At 37.9% G+C, this 25,007-nt stretch overlaps 1 protein-coding gene and 1 pseudogene across 1 annotated transcript in view; one reads left to right on the top strand and one right to left on the bottom strand.

The window, feature by feature from the left end:
* TM9SF2 (transmembrane 9 superfamily member 2) overlaps nt 1-25,007 on the top strand; it is a 54,464-nt gene that overhangs the window by 24,952 nt on the left and 4,505 nt on the right. Inside the window, exons 8-15 of the mRNA XM_055336109.1 lie at nt 731-810; nt 1,556-1,664; nt 4,245-4,377; nt 7,095-7,214; nt 10,463-10,520; nt 13,882-14,041; nt 15,874-16,025; nt 17,107-17,218. Of these exons, the coding sequence (XP_055192084.1) occupies nt 731-810; nt 1,556-1,664; nt 4,245-4,377; nt 7,095-7,214; nt 10,463-10,520; nt 13,882-14,041; nt 15,874-16,025; nt 17,107-17,218 (924 nt within the window). The remainder of the gene's footprint in view (nt 1-730; nt 811-1,555; nt 1,665-4,244; nt 4,378-7,094; nt 7,215-10,462; nt 10,521-13,881; nt 14,042-15,873; nt 16,026-17,106; nt 17,219-25,007) is intronic.
* Nucleotides 19,839-21,942, bottom strand: LOC129516616 (guanine nucleotide-binding protein G(I)/G(S)/G(T) subunit beta-1-like; annotated as a pseudogene).

Genomic DNA, 25,007 nt, shown 5'->3' on the forward strand with positions numbered 1-25,007 from the left:
TGCCTGTAGGAGTAGGGCAGGTAGAGGGAGAGAGAGCCTTAAGCAGACTCCACATTGAGTGTGGAGCCCAACACATGGCTCAGTCTCACCACCCTGAGATCATAACCTGAGCCCAAACCAAGAATCAGATGCTTAACAGACTGTGCCACTTAGGCACCCTCCACTTCTATTTTTAATTAACTTGGCAATCAAGTATAGTTACAATGTTTATTCTCCTCATGTAGTGTGTAATTTTGCAAGCCTAGTGCTATAAACACTATATATTTCTTTCTAGGTATTAAGAGCTTATTCTGGGTGACACCTGCCAGATGCTCAGTTATGACTCTATTGTTTCATAAGCATAGGTGGCATCAAAAAGAATAAAAATTAAGTACAGCTCTAAATTTTGATATCTAAAATAAACTTTTGCTAGTTAAAATTTATTATTATTTATTTATTATTTATTTATTATTGCTAGTTAAAATTTAAAGCAAGACTTCAAAAAAATACAGGTAAATAGGTACTTATAGGAACTCTTATTATTTTTTATTTGCTACCGAATCTCATTTTGATTTTCCTAAGACTTGAGTTAGAGCTAAAGTCTGAAACTCATGACTAATCCAAGCTGTGATAATGAGAAATAACATTTGTTAACTGAATGGAAGGTCTGTGAGTGGAAAGGTTTAAATTCTTAATATACTTTGTCAGCAAATGCTTATTTGAAGAGTTATGTTTTCTTTTATCTTTGTAGGAAGATAAAAACATCAGATGGGCATCTAGATGGGACTATATTCTGGAATCTATGCCTCATACCCACATTCAGTGGTTTAGGTAAGAGTACAGAGTTAATCCACTTTATGGTCTGTGCTTATGTCTTGTCCCTTTGAATATCTTCTTTATTCTTTAATCCTCTCTAGTTCTCCAGAAGTCTGGGCTTTTGAGTTGGATAGATATATGTGCTCAATCCTGGCTTTAAGTCACTGTTTGTGAGTCAGGCCAGGTCACCGAGTTATTCAGAGTCTGTTTCTTTATCTAGAAATACCTGCCTCACAAGTCTGTCCCTGAGGATTAGAGGAGAATGAATGAAACAGAACATTTGACCACTTTACTTGAAATGGAAGAAGCCACTGCTCATGTTAGGACTATTTATTATTATTCTCTCTTCAAAGCATGACTCAAAATTTTTATCTGGATAGTTTTTTATAGTGCCATCACTCTCCTTTTCCTACTTTGTTGACTGCCTTTTGACATTCATTAACTTACTGAGTAAATTTGTCATAAATTTCTTGAGGACACAAATCTTTGTTGATCCTGGCAGCTTGTATTGCATTTATTTGGGCATAGTACTTTTTAATAATGTTGACCACAGACAAAAAAATTCTAGTTCTCAAAGGATTATAAGATTGTTATGATAAGTATATAAAGTTATGTATCCACTAGAAGGACACAGTTCTTTGAATCTGTTGGATTTCAGGTCAAATTTTGATTTTGATCAGTACTGTTTTAATGTTACTGGATAAATATTTTAAAAAGAAAATTAAGCTACAGATTAATCCTGACATGCTTATTTCTACAGCATCATGAATTCCCTGGTCATTGTCCTCTTCTTGTCTGGAATGGTGGCTATGATTATGCTACGGACACTGCATAAAGATATTGCCAGATATAATCAGATGGATTCCACGGTGAGGGAAACATTTGAACTGTTCTTTGGTCTGTTAAGGATAGTCTTTATTTTATTCTTTGGAAAAAGTTGAAAAAATGGCTTTAGACAGAAACTTTCTTCTCAAAAGTTATCCTGAATTCACCTTTTCAAGTAAGAAATGATCCTTAAGAATTGGTATTCTCTAGAAACTTAAGACAATCCGGTATTCAGAGCTGCACTCTTCACAGCCCCATCTGTGTTAGTGGATTGTGTGGGGTGGGTGTAGGTGCACAGCTCCAGGTCTGGCCCCTGTTTTCAGCTCTCAGATTGGCCATTCCCAGCATGCACCCAGCTTGTGAAACAGCAGGGCTGAGTGGAATTAACTCCCAAGCAGGTTTTATTTGTGTGTTTAATTTTTTAAAATTAATTTTAACTGAAGTTTATCATTTCAGCATTTTGGTATGTTCAAAGTTATTTAATGTCCCAACTTCATTTATTCTCAAAACACCTTAAGTTGCATATTTTACTTCCTATACTTTTTCATTGTATATCTATCATTATTTCCACAAAAATCATAGTGACTTGTAATGAATACAAAAAACCCAGATTTTATTGCTTTCTTTTCCCTGACTTCTTAGCCTTTTCCCCATAACTTTTCTGTCCTAATTAGAAAAAGAACATATTAATGTTACTAAGATTTTTAGCATTTCTATGCTACAGTTTCTTTTCTATTACTTTTATTGATTATTTAATTAAAATAATTTCAAGGGGGATGCCTGGGTGGCTCAGTGATGGAGCGTCTGCCTTCTGCTCAGGGCATGATCCTGGAGTCCTGGGATCAAGTCCCACATCGGGCTCCCTGCATGGAGCTTGCTTCTCTCTCTGCATTCTCACGAATAAATAAATAAAATCTTTAAAAAATAGTAATAATAATAATTTCAAAGGCAGCTCCGGTGGCCCAGCAGTTTGGCGCCACCTTCGGCCTGGGGTGTGATCCTGGAGACCCAGAATTGAGTCCCACGTCAGGCTCCCTGCATGGCCTGCTTATCTCCCTCTCCCTCTGCCTGTGTCTCTGCCTCTGTCTCTCTCTATGTCTCTCATGAATAAATAAAATCTTTAAAAATAATAATAATTTCAAAATATTCTTCACAGTTGGCAATTTCAAATGATTGCTGAGCTAATATTTTTTGTTTTGTTTAATTTGTGCAGAGGTGCCATGGGATACAGTGCATGGCAACCCTGCTTCCATTCTTGGTCCCATTCCCTTTTCCTCCCTTACTGTAGTGGTCAGAGTCTGTTGCAACATAATTCAGATCATTTTATTCCTGATCACAGCCCTCCTCCAGTGGCTTCTCATTTTACTCACATTGGAGGTATAGAAACCATCCAAAGGTAGTTATGGAACTCCCAGAGATAGAATGGTGGTAGGGAAGAAAAAAGGAGGTAGACACAGATAAACACAGGGTGTTTAGGAGGTGGGACAGAATATTGGTTGACTGGTTGACTATGGAGAAGGTACAAGAGGGAGAGAAAATAAAGGACCCTGCTGGTTGTCGTATTGAGAAATAACTGAATAGAAGCAAGGGCAGGAAAACAGAGGTCAATGTAGTATATGTTGGAATAGCCAGGTGAGAGGTGATGACTTGAACCTGGAGATAGTATTAAATTCTACTGAAATATTTTGGAGGTATTGCTGAAGATTTGTTAAAGGACTGTGGTCAAGATACGAAAAAAGGGAAGGAATCAAGGAGGATTCCAAGGTTTTGGGAACTGAACAGCTGGCAAGATGGAGCTTTTACTACTGGGTGACCAGGGATGGGGCCAGGGGCGGGGACGGTTCCTGCAGAAAGAGTAAGTTGAGGAGAGAGAATCCATTCAGGTGTGGATAATTCTCTTCAGGATGCCTATTAAACAACCAAGTGGAGCTGCTTATGTATTTGTGTCAGGGGAACAGTTAGGCCTGGTGGCAATCTTATTCATATGCTCGTAGCTAACTCTACCATACCCAGCAGAGTGGCTGTGAAACCTAATACCATTTGCTCATTTTGGAGATTAGTAAATGTAGATTGAAAAGGATAGAGTGTGGGCAGCCTGGGTGGCTCAGCAGTTTAGCGCCGCCTTCAGTCCAGGACGTGATCCTGGAGACCTGGGATCGAGTCCCATGTCAGGCTCCTTGCATGGAGCCTGCTCCTCCCCCTGCCTGTGTCTCTGCCTCTGTGTGTGTGTGTGTGTGTGTGTGTGTGTGTGTGTCTCATGAATAAATAAATTTTTAAAAAATCTTAAAAAAAAACAAGAAAAAGAAAAGTATAGAGTGTGAGTAAAAATTAAGTCATTAATTTGGATCATAAAACTTGACTAGAACTGGTAAGTATCATATTGTAGTTGTCTATGTTTTTAAAATTTCTTAGCAACTTTTAAATTAGTTTAAATTATTAACTTTATTTAAAAATCAATTCAAGAAAACTATGTAAAACCAAAACTTCATAAAACTTCAGAATTGAAATAAATACTAACATTTGTAAGTTTAAAAAATTTTTCTGTATCAACATATTCACCAGTGAACAAACTGTCTAGCTGTCCTGTGATACATGTCAGTTAAGCAACTTAATTCCCATTTTAGGAGGATGCCCAGGAAGAATTTGGCTGGAAGCTGGTTCATGGTGATATATTCCGTCCTCCAAGAAAAGGGATGCTGCTGTCAGTCTTTCTAGGATCGGGGACACAGATCTTGATTATGACTTTTGTGACTCTGTGTAAGTATTAAGTGAAAATTAAAAAGTAAATACTTTTTCTAAGTAATTTTTTTTTTAAGTAATTATTTGAAAACCAGTCTTCCAGGGCACCTGGGCAACTCAGTTGGTTAAGCATCCAACTCTTGATTTCAGCTCATGATCACGTGATCACGATCTTGATTTCAGTTCGTGATCTTCAGATCACGGGATCCAGCTCCAGGCTCAGCATGAAGTCTGCTTGAGATTTTCTCTCTCCCTCTGTCTCTCTCTGCTCGCATGCTCACGTGTTCTCTCTCTAAAATAAAGAGATAAAGTCTTTAAAAACAAAACAAAACAATGAAACCAATGTTCCTAAGTGAAGTAGGTAGGCTATTTGATGAATATGTGTGCTTTGGCTATACATCACTTGGGGGCAAGGTTAGCTGTGCCAGAAAACTGACTTCATATCTCCCTTAAAACTGCATAGAGACCAAGCCTTTGTCATGGGCTGGGACTGGAGGTGATTAGATACCTGAAGACCATCTGGGTCTGAGTCTGGGTGACGTGAAACCAGGGTCATACGGGTTGACTGTGCCACCCTACCAGGAGCAGTATGATTAGGATTCTAAGATGTTTTTGGCCTCCACTGAGAAAAACAAAAAGGAAAAGAGGAAATAGGGTAGGAAGCTTTTTGTAGACCTTCCTCATCTTGGAAGGATATAGGAAGCAAGACTTTTTTTCCTCTAGCAGGGTTCAGGAGAGACTTTCCTACACAACAAATACCTCTCCTTTGTGCCACCTGAAAATCTTCAGAAATGTTATTACTTACATTTTTTTGTCAATTAGGACAACCTTTTTTTTTTTCCCCAGATAGCTCCTTCTCCCCCCTTAGAGTTATTGATCAGCCACAGGGATGGTTCTAAGGCTGCTCTACGGGAATACAGTATTTCTGCAATTTTCCTAATTGTAAGAAAAAAAAAAGGTTTATGAATAGAGTTCTCTAAATTTTGCTATTACTTTCCTTATGTTTCCTTTATTGGTGCCTTCTGATGAATAATAACAAATGAATTATTACTGGAAGAATTCAAAAACCACTGACCTTTTAATAATTTTAATGAACGTTTGTTCTCATATTTGATTGCATATTAAATATGTAATACCAAAGTCATTTTATGTTAGTAAAATTACTCCAGACTTTTATGATGAAACTATATAAAATGCTTTACAAAGAAGATTCTCACTTCCAGGTGTCTGGCACCTGAATAAGGTTGAGAACCACTGATTTGCACCTTTAGGCTTACTTTGAAGACTAACTTGAAGATTAATTAGAACATGTATCTTTATCTACTTAGGTAAGGAGATGCAGCTGTGATGGGTAGACCTAGAATTCTTAAATATATTATACTGAAGAGGGTAGGTTGGGAGAAGTCATCATGGCAGAGATTTAGACACAGCCAGAGGATAGCATGAAGGCATTAGATCCCCAGAGAGCCAGGAGCTGGAGCAGAATGGATGCTTTAGGATAAAATCCTGCCTAAAAATTGTATTGGGAGTTGTCTTCTGTCATTATCTGGTTCTTGTTGGGGTCTGCTAGAAAGTGAACTCATGAGGAAGGAAAGATTCAGAGAACCTAGGGATTATTTTCCTTAAATGCTCAAATATGAACTTTCTCCTTCAGAACAGTCCATTTCTCTGTTCTGGGGAGAATGAGGGTGTGCATTTTGGTTGAAATTTGGATAGGTCTTCTAAAGTTCCTCTGGTTGGTTTCCTATTTATGAGTTTCTCCTTTTGCCCCTTGGTGCTGAACAGAAGGTGTGGGTGGACATGTGCTTGATGTACACCTCAGGGAAACACTGGGAACTTTCTTGCTACTGGAATTAGAAAGCCACTTGGATTTCTTTCTGAGCAAAGCCATAACTTCTAAATCCCAGCTTAAATCCAGGAATCTCTATAAATATAAGATAGCATGTTTATTCTTATTAGTCAGGTACATTATTATAAGGAAGAACAAATAAAACCAACCAACTAAGTAAAGGTAGAAGCCAGAATTTCCCTGAGTCAGTGACCAAGTCCTTCAGTAATTTCCGAAAGCCAATGTGTACTATGAAATCTTTTTTCTCTTGTTTTACTCATTGATTAGATTTTGTCTTGTCTTTGAATGTTATAAGGTAATTTTCACCCAGAGGACCTGGTATTATTTTTTTAAAGGAACAAAAGTGGGACTATTTCATGGTGAGAATATCTTTATTCATATTAATTTTTAAAAAGCTGTACTTGATGGGGGCACCTGTGTGATCAGTCAGTTAAGTGTCCAACTCTTGCTTTTGAATCAGGTCATGATCTCAGGGTCATGGAATCGAGCCCCGCATCGACTCTGAGCTGGACATGGAGTCTGCTTGAGATTCTCTCTCTTTCCCTTTGCCCCTCCCCCAACTCATGCTCACACTCGCTCTCTCTAAAAAAAAAAATAATTAAATGTTAAAAAAAAAAAAAAAAGAACTCTGCTTGAATCTCAGAGAAGAGCTGAAAGTACTTGTGAATACCCAGTCAGCCTTCCCTGATGATAGGAAAGGTGGAGCCTGTTGACATAGTACCTTAAAATATTGCTAAGATTTAGTGTGGACCCTATGGTAAGACAGTGTATTCATGAATTTATTTAATTGTATTTAGTTTCTTGTTTAAAAAATGAGGTCGTCTTCTATCATTTCACAAAGGAAATAGTAACCAAATTTATAACTTAAAATTACTTATTTTTTTAGTTTTTGCTTGCCTGGGATTTTTGTCACCTGCCAACAGAGGAGCATTGATGACTTGTGCTGTGGTCCTATGGGTGCTTCTGGGCACTCCTGCAGGCTATGTTGCTGCCAGATTTTATAAGTGTAAGTAAAAGCCACCCTGAATGAGTGTCAGATCAGAAATCTAATCATTGCACATGAGCCTTTGTGGCCAGCAGGTGATTTTCTTGAAACAGTATGTATTATAGGTATATATCTTTATTTCAAAGAAGCTTGTGATGTGGATGACCATCCCTATATTTACTTATTAAAAAGTATTTATACAGTGAGGTAAGCAAATTTAGATGCTGCTTATCCACCATCCCCTCTGTTCTTTTACTTTTAAGTTTTGGCATAAGAGGTTTGACTGAACAACTTAGATTTGCTACATTCATAGAAACATATATAGACTAATAAAGGAAGTAAGTATATTTATATCACTGATTTATTAACTAAAATAAATAATATATATAGTCATACCTTCTCTTGAATAAGAGGTCATGCATGCTAAAGAGCCCTGAAGTAATTTAATTTGCTTTTATAATATAATGAGCTGTAATCTTGTATTCTTGCTTTTCTAAAAGTAAAATAAAGTTCAGTGAAAAAAAAACATCAAGGCCACAGGGTAAGGCTGGGATATGACTAGATGACTTAGCACATTTGCCAGGATCAGTGAATGCCAGTGTTTGCCAGGGAATCCTGAAGTCTTCTTGAGATGATCTCATAGGTAACCTATAATTTAAAATGACAGGGAGGAGGTAAAAAAAAAAAAAAAAACCTATGCTCTGAAAACTATAAGATATTAATGAAAGGAATTGAAGGCACAAATGGGAAGAGATACCTTGCTCGTGGATTAGAAGAATTAATATCATTGAAATGTCCATACTACTCAAAGCAGTCTACTGATTCAGTGTGATCTTTACCAAAACACTATAGTATATTTCATAGAACTAGAACAAATAAACCCAAAGTTTGTATGGAATCCCAAAAGACCCTGAATAAGCCAAAGCGGTCTGAAGAAAAAACAAAACTGTGGAGGTATCACAATCCAAGTTTTCAAGATCCACTACAAAACTGTAGTAATTAAAACAGTGTGGTACTGGCACAAAAATAGACACATATCAATGGAACAGCATAGAAAGCCTAGAAATAAACTCATATGGTCAATTAACCCACGACAAAGGGGGCAAGAGTATACAATGGGGAAAAGAGAGCGTCTTTAAAAAATGGTGCTGGGAAAATCAGACCACTTTCTTAAACCATATACAAATATAAATTCAAAATGGATTAAAGACCTAAATGTGAGACCTGAAACCATTTGACCCCTAGAAGAGAGAAAACGGAAAGTAACCTTTTACATCAGCCTTAGTGGCATATTTATGGATATGTTTCCTCAGGCATGGGAAACAAAAGCAAAAATAAACTTGGAATTACATCAAAATAAATATCATTGTCCTTTTGCACAGTAAAAGACAAATATTTTATGTGATTTCATTATATGTGGAATCTAAAAATCTAAAAAAAACAGAACAAATGTGATTTGCTAGAGAGGAGGTGGATGAAAGATGGGTGAAATAGATGAAGGGGATTAAAATGTATAGATTTTCAGTTATAAAATAAGTCATGGAAGTGAAAAGTACAGCATAGGAAATGTAGCGTGTTGTATGGTAACAGATGGTGACTGTATAATGGTAAACAATGAGAAATATATAGAATTATGGAATCAATATGTTGTACACCTGAAACTAATACAACACTGTGTTAGTTACACTACAGTAATAAGTTAAGAGGGAAAAGTGCCCACCAAAAAAAAAAAAAAAAGGAGAAGATGAGACAGAGCTAATGTTGATGTTAATAAGGTTTGAAGTCAGACATGGTTGGGTTACGTACGCATCCTTAAAGTGAGGTTGGCTAGACTCAACCCCAAGTAGAAGTATAAGTTAGACTTTGCCAGATACAGTGCTCTTCTGAAAAGGTGAAGTCCTATATGTATGTGTGTCTGTGTTTTACTCTTTGTGGATTTTGTCAGTTTTTTTTTTCTTTCTTTTCATCCTTTAGTAAAGGACAGGGAATTGAGGGTGTCATGTGTGTTTTAATGATATGATCAGACCCCTGCCTCCCTTTTAATGATATGATCAGACCCCTGCCTCCCATGCATCACACTCCGTTTCTCAACTATGCTGGCTTTCTTTCAGTTCCTCTGTCAGGCTGTGTACCTTCACACCTGCCTGAGGACCTTACCCCATGCTATTCACTGTGCTGGAAGTACCAGCTCATTCTCCCTCCCATCCCAGGCAGAGCCTTCTTTATTTCCTCTCCATCCTCAGTTCTCCCAGCTGCACATTAATCAGGTGGAACATTCAGAGACATGCTGTCGTGTGGCCCCAGTCACAAAATACTTCATTTTACAGAATATTTCTAATGTTTCAATAAGTATATTTGAATTTTGTTTGGAATTGCATTAAACCCAGAATTAACCATTTCACAATAGTCTCTTTATCAATAATGCTGTGAATTCAAATCATATACATATCATTTGTCATTTCATTGTAGGACAAATGGTACTTAAACTTGCTTATAAACTATTACAACTTTTTTTAAAAAAAATCAAAGATGTTCTCACATCTCTGCCAGTTTCATCTCCAACTTTTAAACCGGAAGAGGAGTGCTTTCATTTTTTTACTCTATATATATTTAAAAAAAAAAAAGTTTTTAAGTGGGGAAAAGAAATTAGAGAGGAGCAAAGGAGTTTGAAAAGTTGATAAGCAAATTTATTCTGTGAAGTGGCCAAAACCCTTCCACTCTTCTTTGTCACCTGATCTGACACACTGATCTCCCCACCCCCACCCATACCTTGGACCAGAAACTGTGATGCCAGGGGAATCCTAAAGATTTAGGCCTACTGTGGAAATTTAAATGTGTTGTACTTAGGTTTGAGGGTTCCTAGTTTTATAACCAATTCTGAAACTGGCTGCAAGATAAAGGAGAATCCCCCATATGCCCTTCCTCTCCCCAGTCCCATGGATTGAAACTGGCCCAGAACTTAAGGGTTTGTTTTATTTTGAAGTAAAAAAAGATTAGAAAATCAGTGGTTTTGATGACCTGCCTTTGACGGTAGATTTATTATGCTGAAACAAACATCTTGAGAGCCGGGCTTATTCAGGGAAGTCCTATGATGTGCATCTCTGATCTGGATCACTTGTGTAGGGACTGTCATATCATTTACTGGTGTGATTCTCTAGGAATGGGCCTCTAGTGCTGTCTGAAAATTTGTTTAATGTAGACATATATGGTCATTTGGTTTGCTTTGAAGAAAAGTCTGTGTGTTATCCCACTTTTGTTTTCTTCTACAGCCTTTGGAGGTGAGAAGTGGAAAACAAATGTTTTATTGACATCATTTCTTTGTCCTGGGTAAGTGAACATTTCAATAGTAACTTTCTTACATTATCATATTTTAGTTCCCAAATTTTTAATCTCTTAAGTCTTGAATCTTCTGTCTCTAAACCATGTACCATAGAATATTAATTTAATTTTTTAAAAAGAGATAAAAACTGAATATTTAATAAACATTTGTGGAGTGATTACCACATGCCATACCTGGAAAAAGTATCTTTGGACATGAGAAATTGTTACATTCCGTTTCTTAAAAGTCTGTTTCTTAGACTATGTAAGTTGGTCTGGCATGTTGTTGTGTAAGCCTGCATTGAAAGCTTTTGAAGCAATTTTCACCTGAACATGGTTCAGGCAAGCAAATGTTTGATAGAAAATTTTGAGGGCAGCCCAGGTGGCTCAGCGGTTTAGCGCCGCTTTCAGCCCAGGGCTGGATCCTGGAGACCCAGGATCGAGTCCCACATCAGGCTCCCTGCATGGAGCCTGCTTCTCCCTCTGCCTTTGTCTCTGCCTCTCTCTCTCCCTCATGAATAAATTAAAAAAAAAAAAATTTTTGATAGAAATCAAAAGTATTGCAGCTTTTAAGCCACCTAAGTATCCATTGATAGATAAGTGGGGTAGAGAAGATGTGTGTATATGAATATATATACACACATACATACACAATGGAATATTACTCAGCTATAAAAAAAAAAAAAGAATGAGCTCTTGCCATTTGTGCCAACATGGATGGACCTAGAGAATATTACACAAAGTGGTATAAGAGAAAGACAAATACCATATGATTTCACATATAGGAAATCTAAAAGCAAATGAAAAAAAACAGAAATAAACTCATAAATAACAGAACAAATTGGTGGTTGCCAGAGGGGAGGGGTGGGGAAGCGGATGGGCAAAAGAAGTCAAGAGGATTAAGAGGTACAAACTTCCAGTTGTAAAATAAATAAGTGACAGAGGTGAAAAGTACAGCATGGGGAACATCCTAAGCCAGTTCTTTTATATCTCTATCAACCCTTTGATTTATCTTTTTCATTCCACCCTTTAAAGTAGGTGTTCACCAGAAGGATAGTGAAGTAACGAGAGAAGGAGAAGGAGGGAAGGAGGGAGAGGAAAAGCACACAAGAATGCACCGAGAACCCAAGGGCGCAGAGAGAATTGGTATTCATCTAGGAAAAGAAGTACCATTTAATGACATGAAATTCATGTAATTTTATGGAAATCAACACCTACATATAGTTATTACAGTAGACACAACCAAATGGCATTTGATAATAGTAAACATTGTTTCCACATTTTAAAAGAATTTAATGGGGGGATCCCTGGGTGGCGCAGCGGTTTAGCGCCTGCCTTTGGCCCAGGGCACCATCCTGGAGACCCGGGATCGAATCCCACGTTGGGCTCCCAGTGCATGGAGCCTGCTTCTCCCTCTGCCTATGTCTCTGCCTCTCTCTCTCTCTGTGTGACTATCATAAATAAAAAATTAAAAAAAAAAAAAGAATTTAATGGAGAGAGATGCTTCCTTATATTAATAAAAATCTCAATTTAGTTGTGGTATAATTTGCATACAGAGAACATCAATAAATTTCAGCTATAAAACATGAAGAACTAATACAAGTTTGGCAGTATGTCTAGGAATCAGCTAATATTCCAAGATTATGAATGCTACCAATAGCAAATTCAATGTTTTTGTGGTAGTTGTAGTTGTTTGGGAAGAGGACTCTATTCACAGGAGTACTCGCCACAGGAAACCTTTACCATACCTGAAATAACTTGTCAAAACATGCGCCATTCATGTGACAAGTTTACAAAGTTAGTATGAGATACAAATTCACCATGTTACTTGATGAGAGTACCAAATGTATGAGGGGTTTGGCAGTGTATTGTGGCTACTAGCACAGAAAACATAGAAATAGACCAGATATTCATAGAAGCATGCTAGGTGTGACATCACAAACCAGAGGAAGTGTTAGAGGATGCTGGTAAATTGTCTATATGAAAGGAGAAACTCTCTTCTTACCAGTCACACACAAATCAGTTCCAGGTGCAATCTAAATATAATGGGCATAACAAGAAATTATAGAAGAGTATCATCATGATCCCAGGTTAGGAAAGACTTTTTTTTTTTTTTTTTTTTTTTTTAGATTTTATTTACTTATTCGTGAGAGAGACAGAGGAGGGGCAAAGACCTAGGCAGAGAGAGAAGCAGACTGTATTGCAGGGAGCACGATGTGGGACTCAAACACCAGACTGGGATCACGCCCTGAGCCAAAGGCAGATGCTCAACCGCTGAGCCACCCAGGTGTCCCTAGGAAAGACTTTGTCTTAAATTACACAAAGAGTAAAGGGAAAAATTGATGACTGATCGTATTAAAAACTGTGTGTGAGGAATGTAGAAACAATTTTAGTATGATTACAGCCATGTTTTTAAAAAGGTACTCATAGGGCAGCCCCGGTGGCTCAGCAGTTTAGCGCCACTTTCAGCCCAGGGTGTGATCCTGGAGACCCAGGATCGAGTCCCACATCAGGCTCCCTGCATGGAGCCTGCTTCTCCCTCTGCCTGTGTCTGTTCCTCTCTCTCTCTCTCTCTCTCTGGTGTCTCTCATGAAAAATAAATAAAATCTTTAAAAAAAATAATAAAATATAAAATAAAAAAGTACTCCTAGAAGAAAGACTAAAGGGAAATTTAGTACACACATTCACTTGTTTGGGTTCATAAATAGCCATAAACTGGGAGAACAAAATATTTAACAAGGAATTATTAAATAACTAGAATATATAAATAACTCACATCTATAACTTTGGGAAAGTTGTACAACCCAAATGAAAAATGAGCAATAGATGTAACCAGAAAGTCACAGAAATAATACCTATAAAGCTAACAAGCACAAGATGTTCAGCAGTAGTCATCAACAGGAAATGCAAATTAAAACAACAGACTTGACAATCCAAAGCATGAAGAAATTTGTAAAGAGGGAACTTTCAGGGACGCCTGGGTGGTTCAGTGGTTGAGCGGCTGCCTTTGGCTTAAGGCATGATCCTGGGGTCCAGGATCGGGTCCCATATCAGGCTCCCTGCATGGAGCCTGCTTCTCTCTCTGCCTTGTCTCTGCCTCTCTGTCTCTCTCATGAATAAATAAATAAAATATTTTTTTAAAAAGTTAAAAGGAAAAGAGGTAATTTTCATAAATTGCTGGTGGGAGTTTAAGTCAGGCAGAACCAATCTGAAAAGTAATTTGGCAGTTTTAAATTCGTACACTTCGTAACTCAGCAGTTTTGTTTTCTTTGTATATAACACAGAAATTATGGTATTAATTACATATGATTGATACTATATCATTTGCTTCTGACTCAAGTTTTACCCAAAAGCCTATTGTATTTTTCAGGATTGTATTTGCTGACTTCTTTATAATGAATCTGATTCTCTGGGGAGAAGGATCTTCAGCAGCAATTCCTTTTGGAACACTGGTTGCCATATTGGCTCTTTGGTTCTGCATATCTGTGCCTTTAACATTTATTGGTGCATACTTCGGTTTTAAGAAGAATGTAAGTTTATAGGTGTAAATTTCAAATAAATTTCAGCTATGGAAGTTAGCATATGCCACCTTAAAAGATAGAAAAGTATCTTTTAAAAATAGATGTCTAAAAGATATATACTTACCTGTGTGGTCTGGATTACACAGAAAATGGATGATCTCTTAGTTTGACTGGAGTCATTCTTAAAATAGCATTTTTGGGGTATGGTAGAAAAAAAGTCACAGATGTAAATTTAGATTTTAAAGTTTTGTAAGTAAAATAGGAAATGAAATGCTAATTTAAACTAATGAAAACTGTGACTTTTTAACATTAAAAATAATTGTGTTACTTTTTTTTCGAACTTAAAAAGTATGGCATTTTTTCCTTAGCATTAAGTATTTGGTTTGGGAGGGTTTTTTTAGGTTTTTAAAAATTTTTACTTAAGTTTAGTTCGCCAACATCTAGTATAACACCCATCATCTCATCATGTGCCCTTCTTAATGCCTGTCACCCAATTACCCTATGCCCCCCTCCCAAATTAAGTATTTCTCCATTACTTAACAAAGTAAACTAAGAGTATGGGTTAGGAAGAAAGCTGTTGGAAAAGGGACTATAACGTGACAGCCATTTTTTTTAACGTGTAGCTTTGTAATAAATTTTATATGGTTTTCCTGCTAATACTTGATTTTAAGGAAGATTCTCAGCAAAGCTCAGTCCTTCCCTCCCCCAAGTCTTTCTCCACCTCTGCTGCCCTTTTCTGCCCTCAGGATAAGAGGAAAATGAGAATTTATTCTTCACTGTCCTTCCCACTTCACTATCCTTGCTCTTCCTGAAAACATCCGGTCCACAAGGTTAAAAGAAATATAATGTATTACTGTCATACACTTTGGAAAGGGGACCTAGAATGTCCTGGCAGAGACTGTCAGCGCTTCGCTGTCTCCACTACACCTACCATGCCAGCCTATTCCTAAGATTTTTCAGTTCTTTGGCATTTTGTTTAATTTATTATTTTAAATCTATGTACTATAAATAGTAACCTGACAAGATTTAAAACTTTTTGAATACATAGATAAATAAGTATTTGAAACTCTAAAAATATGCCTGTTAAAAATACAAATACTGAAGAACAACATGACAGTTCTCTACCTTTACGCATGCATATCTACATGTAAAGTAATTAGTCCATGGAAGTAAAATCTCAATGAGAATACCAGGTTTTAAGTTTTTGACATATCATCACAAAAACTATGGAAGTATGCTTTTGAAAGAAAGTGAATTTCTACATATGTACCTGTTTTACCCCTCAGCTATGTTTTAAGTACTTTAAGTTTCACTTATTTTTACTCTACCAGGTCATGTATTGTGAAAGGGAGAATGTTATCAATACCTTATGGTCATAAAACTTCAGATAGCCATTCATTGTTGCCTTTGTGTTCTTAAGTCTTAGTAGAATTGAGATTTTTTTTAATAAAGATGGCATTGCGCATCTCCAAATAAAAATCTATTACAATTTCAGAACCAGCTGATTTCTTACAAGTATTAATTAAAAGGTAAAACCTAACTCTATTTTTGTCTTAACTATTATTTTTAAGTACTGTATTATCTCCTGTGTATTTCTTTATCTAAAGCCATTAGTGGATAACTGCTGGGAATAGTTGTGGCTTGCTCCAACAGACAGACTGAATATTGTACTGATAGAGTCTGGGTCATTCCTTCTAAATTCACATTTCAGCTTGATGACTGAAGTAGACTTGTATTGCCAATAGTGTCAGCATGAAAGCTGAGAAAAAGACAAATAGTCTAATATAGAGAAGAATTTTTAAAATAGATTAATTATGAATCCATTCTTTTTTTTATTAAAGGCCATTGAACACCCTGTTCGAACCAATCAGATTCCACGTCAGATTCCCGAGCAGTCCTTCTACACAAAGCCATTGCCTGGTATTATCATGGGAGGGATTTTACCCTTTGGCTGCATCTTTATACAGCTTTTCTTCATTTTGAATAGTATCTGGTAAGCTAAAGGTGAAATCCTCTTATTCTCATTACCATTATATTATATTACCATTATATGTAGTAGCAGCTTGCTTTCTTTGTTTCTCTGGATGACTATCTTATAAACTGTTATCCAATAATCAAAAATATTAAGAGCCAAAAGGTAATTTTATCTTTTACATGTGTGAAAAAGAATAGTGATAACATTAGCTGTTATTAATTGAGTACTTATTAATTCTCTTAATTCTCAGACCTCTGTGAGGTGGGTATTATCCCCATTTTAGAGAGACAGAGGTGAAGCATTGGATGTTAAGTAATTTATTTGTGTCACACAGTTACCATGTAACAGAAATTAACCTATCTCTCCAAACCTGTGTTATTAAATAAGTAATCTATACTGCTTCAGAGAAAAGATACTCTGAGCTTGTGATAAAAGGGATTCGAACTAGCATTGGGAGAAGCATGGAGATAGATGACCTTCAGAGTTATTACTAATCCCAGGATTCCTTCATTCTCTTGATTTCTTATTTGCACGGAGAAACTTACAGTGCTAATTTTGAGCCAGTTTATTAGGGTATATATACACTGCAGTATGTCATTATTAGTTGATCACATTGGTATGTTACAATAAGTACCAAGGTTTGGAATAGCTTAAAGTCAGAACTGAATCTGAGCTTTTTAGCGATTAGAACATATCTTTCCTTCCTGATTTTTGTAGCATTTTCACAACTCACTGTTTCTTTCACACATGATAGAAACTATGTACGACATGGAACCCTTTTTTAGTTTGGCTCTGCCTGTCCATTAATTTTTTATTGAAATTATTTGCCTCGCTGGTAGACAATTAGACTAAGCATATATGAATAAGAGTTTCAGGTTCTATGTGAGTGAAAAGTCAAAATCCAATGACATTGCCATATCCTTTCCTCTCCCTGCCCCACCCGTACTCCATCACTGTCTGCACCTATGAGAATTTGTTGTCTTTGATTAGTTGGGGCAAAAAGCAAACATTTCCCAGTTCAGGGAACATGAAAGGATTGTGTCAGTTACTGTGTCAAAGAGAAAATGTTTATAGTTTAATCTTGATGTGTTCATTATAGGTCACACCAGATGTATTACATGTTTGGCTTCCTATTTCTGGTATTTATCATTTTGGTTATTACATGTTCAGAAGCAACTATACTTCTTTGCTATTTCCACCTATGTGCAGAGGTATGTATTAGCAGTGCTCATTTATATTAATTTGTAGACAGTGTTTATAATTTTGGCATAAGGCAACTTTGAATAATATTAATTGAACTAATTTCTATAAATATGTGTTTGTTAAGATAGAAATTGACCTGTATTCCTAAATCAAATGTAGCTCTCATTAGGAATAGATTAAGATAGTATCTTCAGTATATTTATTTAGAGCTTAAATTTAAAATGTTAATTTCCTGAGAATAGCACATTATGCTGAGTTTTCCTTTTTGAGTTTTTAAATGTCTAAATTAAAAATTAGTGTTCTTCATGAAATATAGTTATTTCTAGGCTGGAAATTTAGTAAACATTTTTAAGTGAGAAAATTCATTAAAACATTTCAGTGAGGGATCCCTGGGTGGCGCAGCGGTTTGGCGCCTGCCTTTGGCCCAGGGCGCGATCCTGGAGACCCGGGATCGAATCCCACATCGGGCTCCCGGTGCATGGAGCCTGCTTCTCCATCTGCCTATGTCTCTGCCTCTCTCTCTTTCTCTCTCTGTGACTATCATAAATAAATAAAAATTTTAAAAAATTAAAAAAAAAACATTTCAGTGATTACATTATAATGAGTTATATTCATGGCAAACTGATGGCATTCTTTTTTTTTTAACTGATGGCATTCTTATGTAGAATTAACTTTTAAAGGTCTAGATTGTATTAAATCATTTATTTTATAGTTATTTTCTATACAGGAGATTGAATCTGTTCAACTTGAGATGCTTTTTTTTTTCCAAAATTAAGGTTAAATTCACATAACTTAAAATTTAACCATTTTAAAGTGAGCAATTAGGAGACTTATTACTACATTCATTTACAGTGTGGTACAACTACCACCCTTTCTAATTCCAGAATATTTTCATCACCCTTAAATAAAACCTCATACCCATTAAGTAGTTACTACTTCCCCTTTCCCCTCTCCCTCCCAAGACCCTGGCAATCATCAGTCTGCTTTCTGTCTACATATTTACCTATTCTGAACATTTCATATAAATGGAATCCTATAACATATGGCCTTTGTGTCTGGCTTCTTTGACTTAGAATGTTTTCAAGATTCGGTACTTTGTTCCTTTTTGTAGCTGAATAATATTCCATTGTATAGATATACCCAATTTGTTTATCCATTCACCTGTTGATGGAAATTAGGCTTGTTTCCATCTTTTGGCTATTGTGAATAGTGCTGCTATGAACATTCAGGTACAAATACTTGTTTTGAGTACCAGTTTATCTTTCTTTTGGGTATATACAAAGGAGTAGAATCGCTGAGTCATGTGGTAATTCTTTAACTTTTTGCAGAACCACCAAACTTTTTCACAATGACTGTACTATTTGCATTCCTGCCAACAATGTACAAGAGTTCTTCTAATTTTTCTACATCCATGCCTACACTTGCTGTTTTCCTTATTTATTTATTTTTCATGTCAAACTGCTTTATTACATCTTAAATAACAGTAGTTTAATATAGTATCTATCTTGCATCCAGCCTCCTTGCCATACATTGACTTTAAAATTAAATACAAACAGTGAAGGGCACAGGGTGCAGAGAGCTCTACAGAGGTGTCAATGGAAAGGAAGGAGGGCTCGTGTTTATTTTCTCTGCCAGATCCAGACGTACTGCATGTCACAGGACAGTTCTGTCCAGCATGCTGCAGAAACAGAACAGAGAGAAGCCAGCACTGCTGCTGTGGAGTGGGATTGGGTACAGGGAGGTGGCCCATGGCACTATCATCCAAACACTGCTCCCTCCAGTGGGTCCAGGGAGGTCTGTGTGTTAGAGAATGATCTGCCTCAGATGCAAAAGGCTGGCAGAGACAGGCCATGATGAATTTATAGAGGAAGGCCAGGGTCTCCATCCCCTGCCCCCACCCCCACCCATGAATCCAACAATTTTCATTTGGAGCTGGACTCTTTTTTTTTTTTTTTTAAAGAAAGAAACAGTGACTAATCCCGCTGCCCAAGCGTGTAGCGCTTCTGGCTGCACTGCTTCCCAACACTTGTGCACAGAATAGCAGCGGTGAGTGGACAGAGCCGCAGTGGTTACAACTATAAAGAGGTTATTTCTTAAAAAGAACATCTAAGGATCGAGTCCTATATGCGCTTTTGAGTATTTCTACAACATGCGATTCTAAGAGTAAACCCACCCAATATGGCAAACGATGAAATTTTTTTAAATTTAACTTAGAAAGTTTGAGGTCATTATTTTCAAAACATTGATTTGTACATGGTTTCATACACAAATAGTTGACTGACTATCCAAGCACAGGATGGGCGCCTCTCTGGAAAACAGGTTCCTGAAGGGGGGGGGTGGGCAGGGCGCAGGATAGTGTTAGGCTATTATTATGAACTTCCCTCTGACTTCACAAGGAAACCCAAGGCAAGATTAAGAACTGAACCGAGAAGGCAGGGAGGACAGGTCAGGGAGCAGACGGTGCCTAATCTGAGTTTACTATTCATCATGCATTCAAGGCCAGCCATAGCATGTGCTTGGTTCCTTTCCTTATTAGCATCTTCCTTTCTATGCCATGTTTATGCCTAACAATTATGTGACACGAGACAAAAAAAAAAAAGAGGGACTCAATTTACATCATTAACAATTTCAGAGAGGCTGTATCAGACCCTCTTCCTCTGTGTAACTACTGAATGACAGGAATAGATTTTAAAAAGGAAATATGGGGCAGCCCAGGTGGCTCAGCAGTTTAGCGCCGCCTTCAGCCCAAGGCCTGATCCTGGAGACCTGGGATCAAGTCCCACATCGGGCTCCCTGCATGGGACCTGCTTCTCCCTGTGCCTATGTCTCTGCCTCTCTCTATCTATCTATCTATCTATCTATCTATCTATCTATCTATCTCTCATGAATAAATAAATAAAATCTTAAAAAAATAATAATAAAAAGGAAATATGGGATCCCTGGGTGGCTCAGTGGTTTGGCACTTGCCTTTGGCCCAGGGTGTGTTCCTGGAGTCCCAGGATTGAGCAAAATCCTGTTACAGACACAACCTGAAATTTAGAACCTATTACGAGATAAAATCCTCAACTTGTTTTGCATGAACAGCACAAAATAGGGTCACTGACCTAAAATTCAAATGAACTAGTAAAAAAAAAGTGTGTGTCTGCCTCACAATTACACTCAAGTTTACCTGCTGGTTAGCACATTTATTACAGTATTTCCTTTTAAATTCATCCAAGACAAAAAAAAAAAAAAACACAAAGACAATGGTCCCAGGAGGAATGGACAATTTGAGTTTACAGCACAGAGGTTCTTCCCTTCTTGGGAATTGTGCTCTTGATTTCAGCAATAAGTGAAGGAAAAGGTCTTGCCCTTTTAAAGTTCTGAGGGGGTGCAGGGCATCCATGTTAGTAGGGGTGGATTGGAAATGCTGTCACTGTAACGATTCAAGGTTGGAATGATCTTCCAGTCGCCACAGCGTCTACCTGCTGTCAGTGTTAGTTCCAGATCTTGAGGAAGCTATCCCAGGACCGCATCACCGCAGCCATCCCATCGTCAGTCACCCCCAGGCACCTGACACGGTTGTCATTCCCAGCCAAGACACCTACTCTGTCGGCCTTGAGTGCGTCCCACACGTTGCAGTTGAAGTCATCGTACCCTGTGAGGAGGAGGCACCCGCTCTTGGAGAAAGACACTGAGGTGATCCCACAGATGATGATGTTGTCATGGGAGTAAGTCATGACCTCCTGCTGTGCACGAAGGTCGAACAGCCTACAGGTGGCATCATCCAAGCCAGTGCAAATGCACTGCCATTTGGAAAGAAACAGATGGCATTGATGTCGGACTCGTGGCCAGTGAAAGTTTGCCGGCACATCCCTTCTTGCACATCCCAGAGTTTGGCTGATGCATCACAAGCACCAGAGACAAACAGTCTGGTGTTAGGAGCGAGAGAAGGGCTCATAACATCCCCAGCGTGTCCAGTGAATGTGGTTGTCTGCTGGCTGGTCTCAATGTCCCACAGAGCACAAGTGGTGTCCCCAGAGATAGTGATGATCTGATTGTCATCCAGGAAGCGGCAGCAGGACAGATAACCTGTATGTCTGCCAGTTCACGGCTCACACGTACATTCCCTTCACGAGTTTTCAGATTGTAAATGGAGCAAATGTTATCCAGGCCACCACAGGCCACATAGTTCCCAGAAGGGGCATATGCACTGGTCATGACCCATGAGGAACGCAGAGGGATGGCATGGACCTAGTTTGTCTAGCTATCCCAGATGATCAGTTTGTTATCCTGTGAGGCACTGACCAGAAGCCTGGAATCTGTGCCCCAATGCATGGCATAAGTTTTGGCCAAATGCCCTCAGCGTTCTCCGGGTGTGCATCTGGATTCTTCCTACTGGGTCGATGTTGTTTGTGATCTGAGAGAGAATTACATCTGCACGTGCCTTTCTGACATCCCTAATTTGGTTTTTAAGCTGCTCGGCCTCCTGCCATAACTAGTCAAGTTCACTCATCTTCAGGTCCTAGTGCTCTTCAATGCCAACTCAAGGAATCTGAGATCTTAATTCAGAAGTGCTTCTGGTCTGGTCTCTAGTGCATGAAAAATTGTCATCCCAACTCAGAAACTTCCATAGAGGAATTGAGCAGATACAGCTGATACCACTTCCGTGCGCTGTATAATTTAAAGGACTTGAGACATGTCTCAAACACCTCAAAGAAGCATATGGGGAGAGGGTGTTCCCCAAGTCCAAGCGCGGCCACCACCCAGGCAGAAGGGTCAGCCTGTTTTCCTTTTTTTTTTTTTTTAATTTTTATTTATTTATGATAGTCACAGAGAGAGAGAGAGAGAGAGAGGCAGAGACACAGGCAGAGAGAGAAGCAGGCTCCATGCACCGGGAGCCCGACATGGGATTCGATCCCGGGTCTCCAAGATCGTGCCCTGGGCCAAAGGCAGGCGCCAAACCGCTGCACCACCCAGGGATCCCGTTTTCCTTTTTATTTTTTTATTTTTTAATTTAAAAAAAATTTTTTTTAAATATATGATAGTCACACACACAGAGAGAGAGAGAGGCAGAGACATAGGCAGAGGGAGAAGCAGGCTCCATGCACCGGGAGCCCAACATGGGATTCGATTCCGGGTCTCCAGGATCCGTGCCCTGGTCCAAAGGCAGGCGCTAAACCGCTGCACCACCCAGCCTGTTTTCCTTTTTAAAACAAAACTATAGCAATCTCCTAGTAGGTGTGAGGTGGTATCTCACTGTAGTTTTGATTTTCATTTCCCAGTGACTAATGATGGTGAGCGTCTTTTCTTGTGCTGTTGACCATCTGTGTATCTTGTTTGGAGAAATGTCTATTCAAATCTTTTGCCCATTTATGAACTGGGTGGTTTATCTTTTTTTTTTTTTTTTTTTTTTGAGCTGTAAGAGTTCTATATATATTCCGAATACTAAATACTAGATCCTTATCAAATAAATGAGAGAAGACATTTGCAGATATTTTCTCTCATTCTTTAGTTGTCTTTTTACTTAATAATGGCCTTTATGCAAAAGTTTTTGATTTTGATAAAGTCTGACTTCTCTATTTTTTCTTTTGTTGCTATATCTAAGAATTCATTGCCAAATCTAAGGTAATGAAATTTTACCTCTATGTTTTTTTTTTCTGAGTATATAGTTTTAGCTTATATATTTGAGTCATTGATCCATTTGAGTTAATTTTTGGTTGTGATAATTAGGAATCTACCTTCATTCCTTTTCATGTGGATACCCAGTTTTTCCAGTACCATTTGTAAAAGAGACTGTTAGTCTTTTTCCATTGGGTAGTTTTGTAACCATGTGGAAAATCCATTGGCCATAGATGTATGAATTTATATCTGGATTCTTTTTTTTTTTTTAAAAGATTTTATTTATTTATGAGAGAGAGGGAGGTGGTGGGGAAGAGATGCAGAGGGAGAAGCAGGCTCCATGCAGGAAGCCCGTTGTGGGACTCAATCCTGGGACTTAATCCCGGGACTCCAGGATCGCTCCCTGAGCTGAAGGCAGGCACTTAACCGCTAAGCCACCCAGGCATCCCTATATCTGGATTCTTAATCAATTCTATTCTGGTGGTGTATATGCTATCCTTATGCCAGTACCACACTGTTTTGATTACCATAGCTTTTTTTTTTTTTAAGATTTATTTATTTATTCATGATAGAGAGGCAGAGACACAGGAGGAGGGAGAAGCAGGCTCCATGCTGGGAGTCTGACGTGGGACTCGATCCCGGAACTCCAGGATCGCGCCCTGGGCCAAAGGCAGGCGCTAAACCGCTGAGCCACCCAGGGATCCCCTGATTACCATAGCTTTGTAGTAAATTCTGGAATTGGGGAGGGTAAGCCCTCCAACTTTGTTGTCCTTTTATGAAGATTATTTTGGCTATTCAGGACCCTTTAAAATTTCATGTGAATTTGGGATCAGCTTTTCCTTTTTTTGCAAAAAAATTGGAAATTTGATAGGAATGACATTGAATTTTAGGAGTGTATTGCCATCTTAATAGTATTAAGTCTTCCAACCATGACATGGGTGTCTTTCCATATGTTTCAGTTGTCTTTAAAAAAAAAAAACAAACAAAAAACAATGTTTTGTAGTTTTCTCTATGTAAATCTTTCACGTCCTTGGTTGAATTTGTTCCTAGGTATTTGATTTTTTGAGATGCTGTTGTAAATGGAATTTTTTTTAAGATTTTTATTTATTTATTCATGACAGATAGAGGCAGAGACATAGGGAGAGGGAGAAGCAGGCTCCTTGCAGGGAGCCCAATGCGGGACTTGATCTTGTATCCCAGGATCACACCTTGAGCTGAAGGCAGGTGCTCAACCGCTGAGCCACCCAGGCGTCCCTAAATGAAATTCTTTTTTAAATTTTCTTTTCAGATTGTTCATTGGTAGTATATAACAACACAGCTGATTTTCATTCCAATCATGTATCCTGCAACTTTGCTGAATTTATTTGCTATAGTAGTTTCTATGTGTGGATTCCTTAAGATTTTCTCATTTATGCTGGTATGCTTTGTAAACATATTTGTTTTTCTCACATATTCTAAGGGGTAGAAAAGAGTGAAGTATTTTTTTTTTTAAGATCTCCTGTTAATCTATAAGCTACTTTATATAAAAGTAAAAACTGTTTTAAAAATCAACCTTGTTTAAATTTTGTTAGTAGTAACTGAAAAGAGATCTCATCAGGCCTTGATAGGATAATCTTTTTAACATAAACTTGACCAGACTATATGATAAGTAATATTCATTTTAAACTACATAAGTAAGCTCTTATGCATTGCTTTTCTTTGGGCAGAGTACATTTTATTATTTTTTTTAATATTTTAGTTTTTTATTTGTTCATGAGAGACAGAGAGAGGTAGAGGCAGAGACATAGGCACAGGGAGCAGTGAGCTCCCCGTAAGGAAGTATCCCGGGAAGAGTACAATCTTAAAGTACAATCTAGGGGCACCTGATGGCTCAGAGGTTGAGTGTCTGCTTTGAGCTCATGGCAAGATCCTAGGGTCCTGGGATTGAGTCCCACATTGGGCTCCCCACAGGGAGCCTGCTTCTCCCTCTGCCTGTGTCTCTGCCATTCTCTCTGTGTCTGTCATGATTCAATGAATAAAATCTTAAAAAAAAAAATACAGTCTAATTCTTCATTATTTGTAAACCATTTAAGATTTTGCCACAGGTTTTTAGCCAGTCTTTAAGTAGCTCCCCTAAAAGTAGAGGATAGTTCTTAGCATCTTTAGTGAGGAGGGAAATGGGCAAGGTTCAGAGGGGAAAGAGATTGGAAATGATAG

Source organism: Nyctereutes procyonoides, unplaced genomic scaffold, assembly GCF_905146905.1.
Source record: "Nyctereutes procyonoides isolate TBG_1078 unplaced genomic scaffold, NYPRO_anot_genome, whole genome shotgun sequence".
In the NCBI taxonomy this organism is placed as follows: Eukaryota; Metazoa; Chordata; class Mammalia; order Carnivora; family Canidae; genus Nyctereutes; species Nyctereutes procyonoides.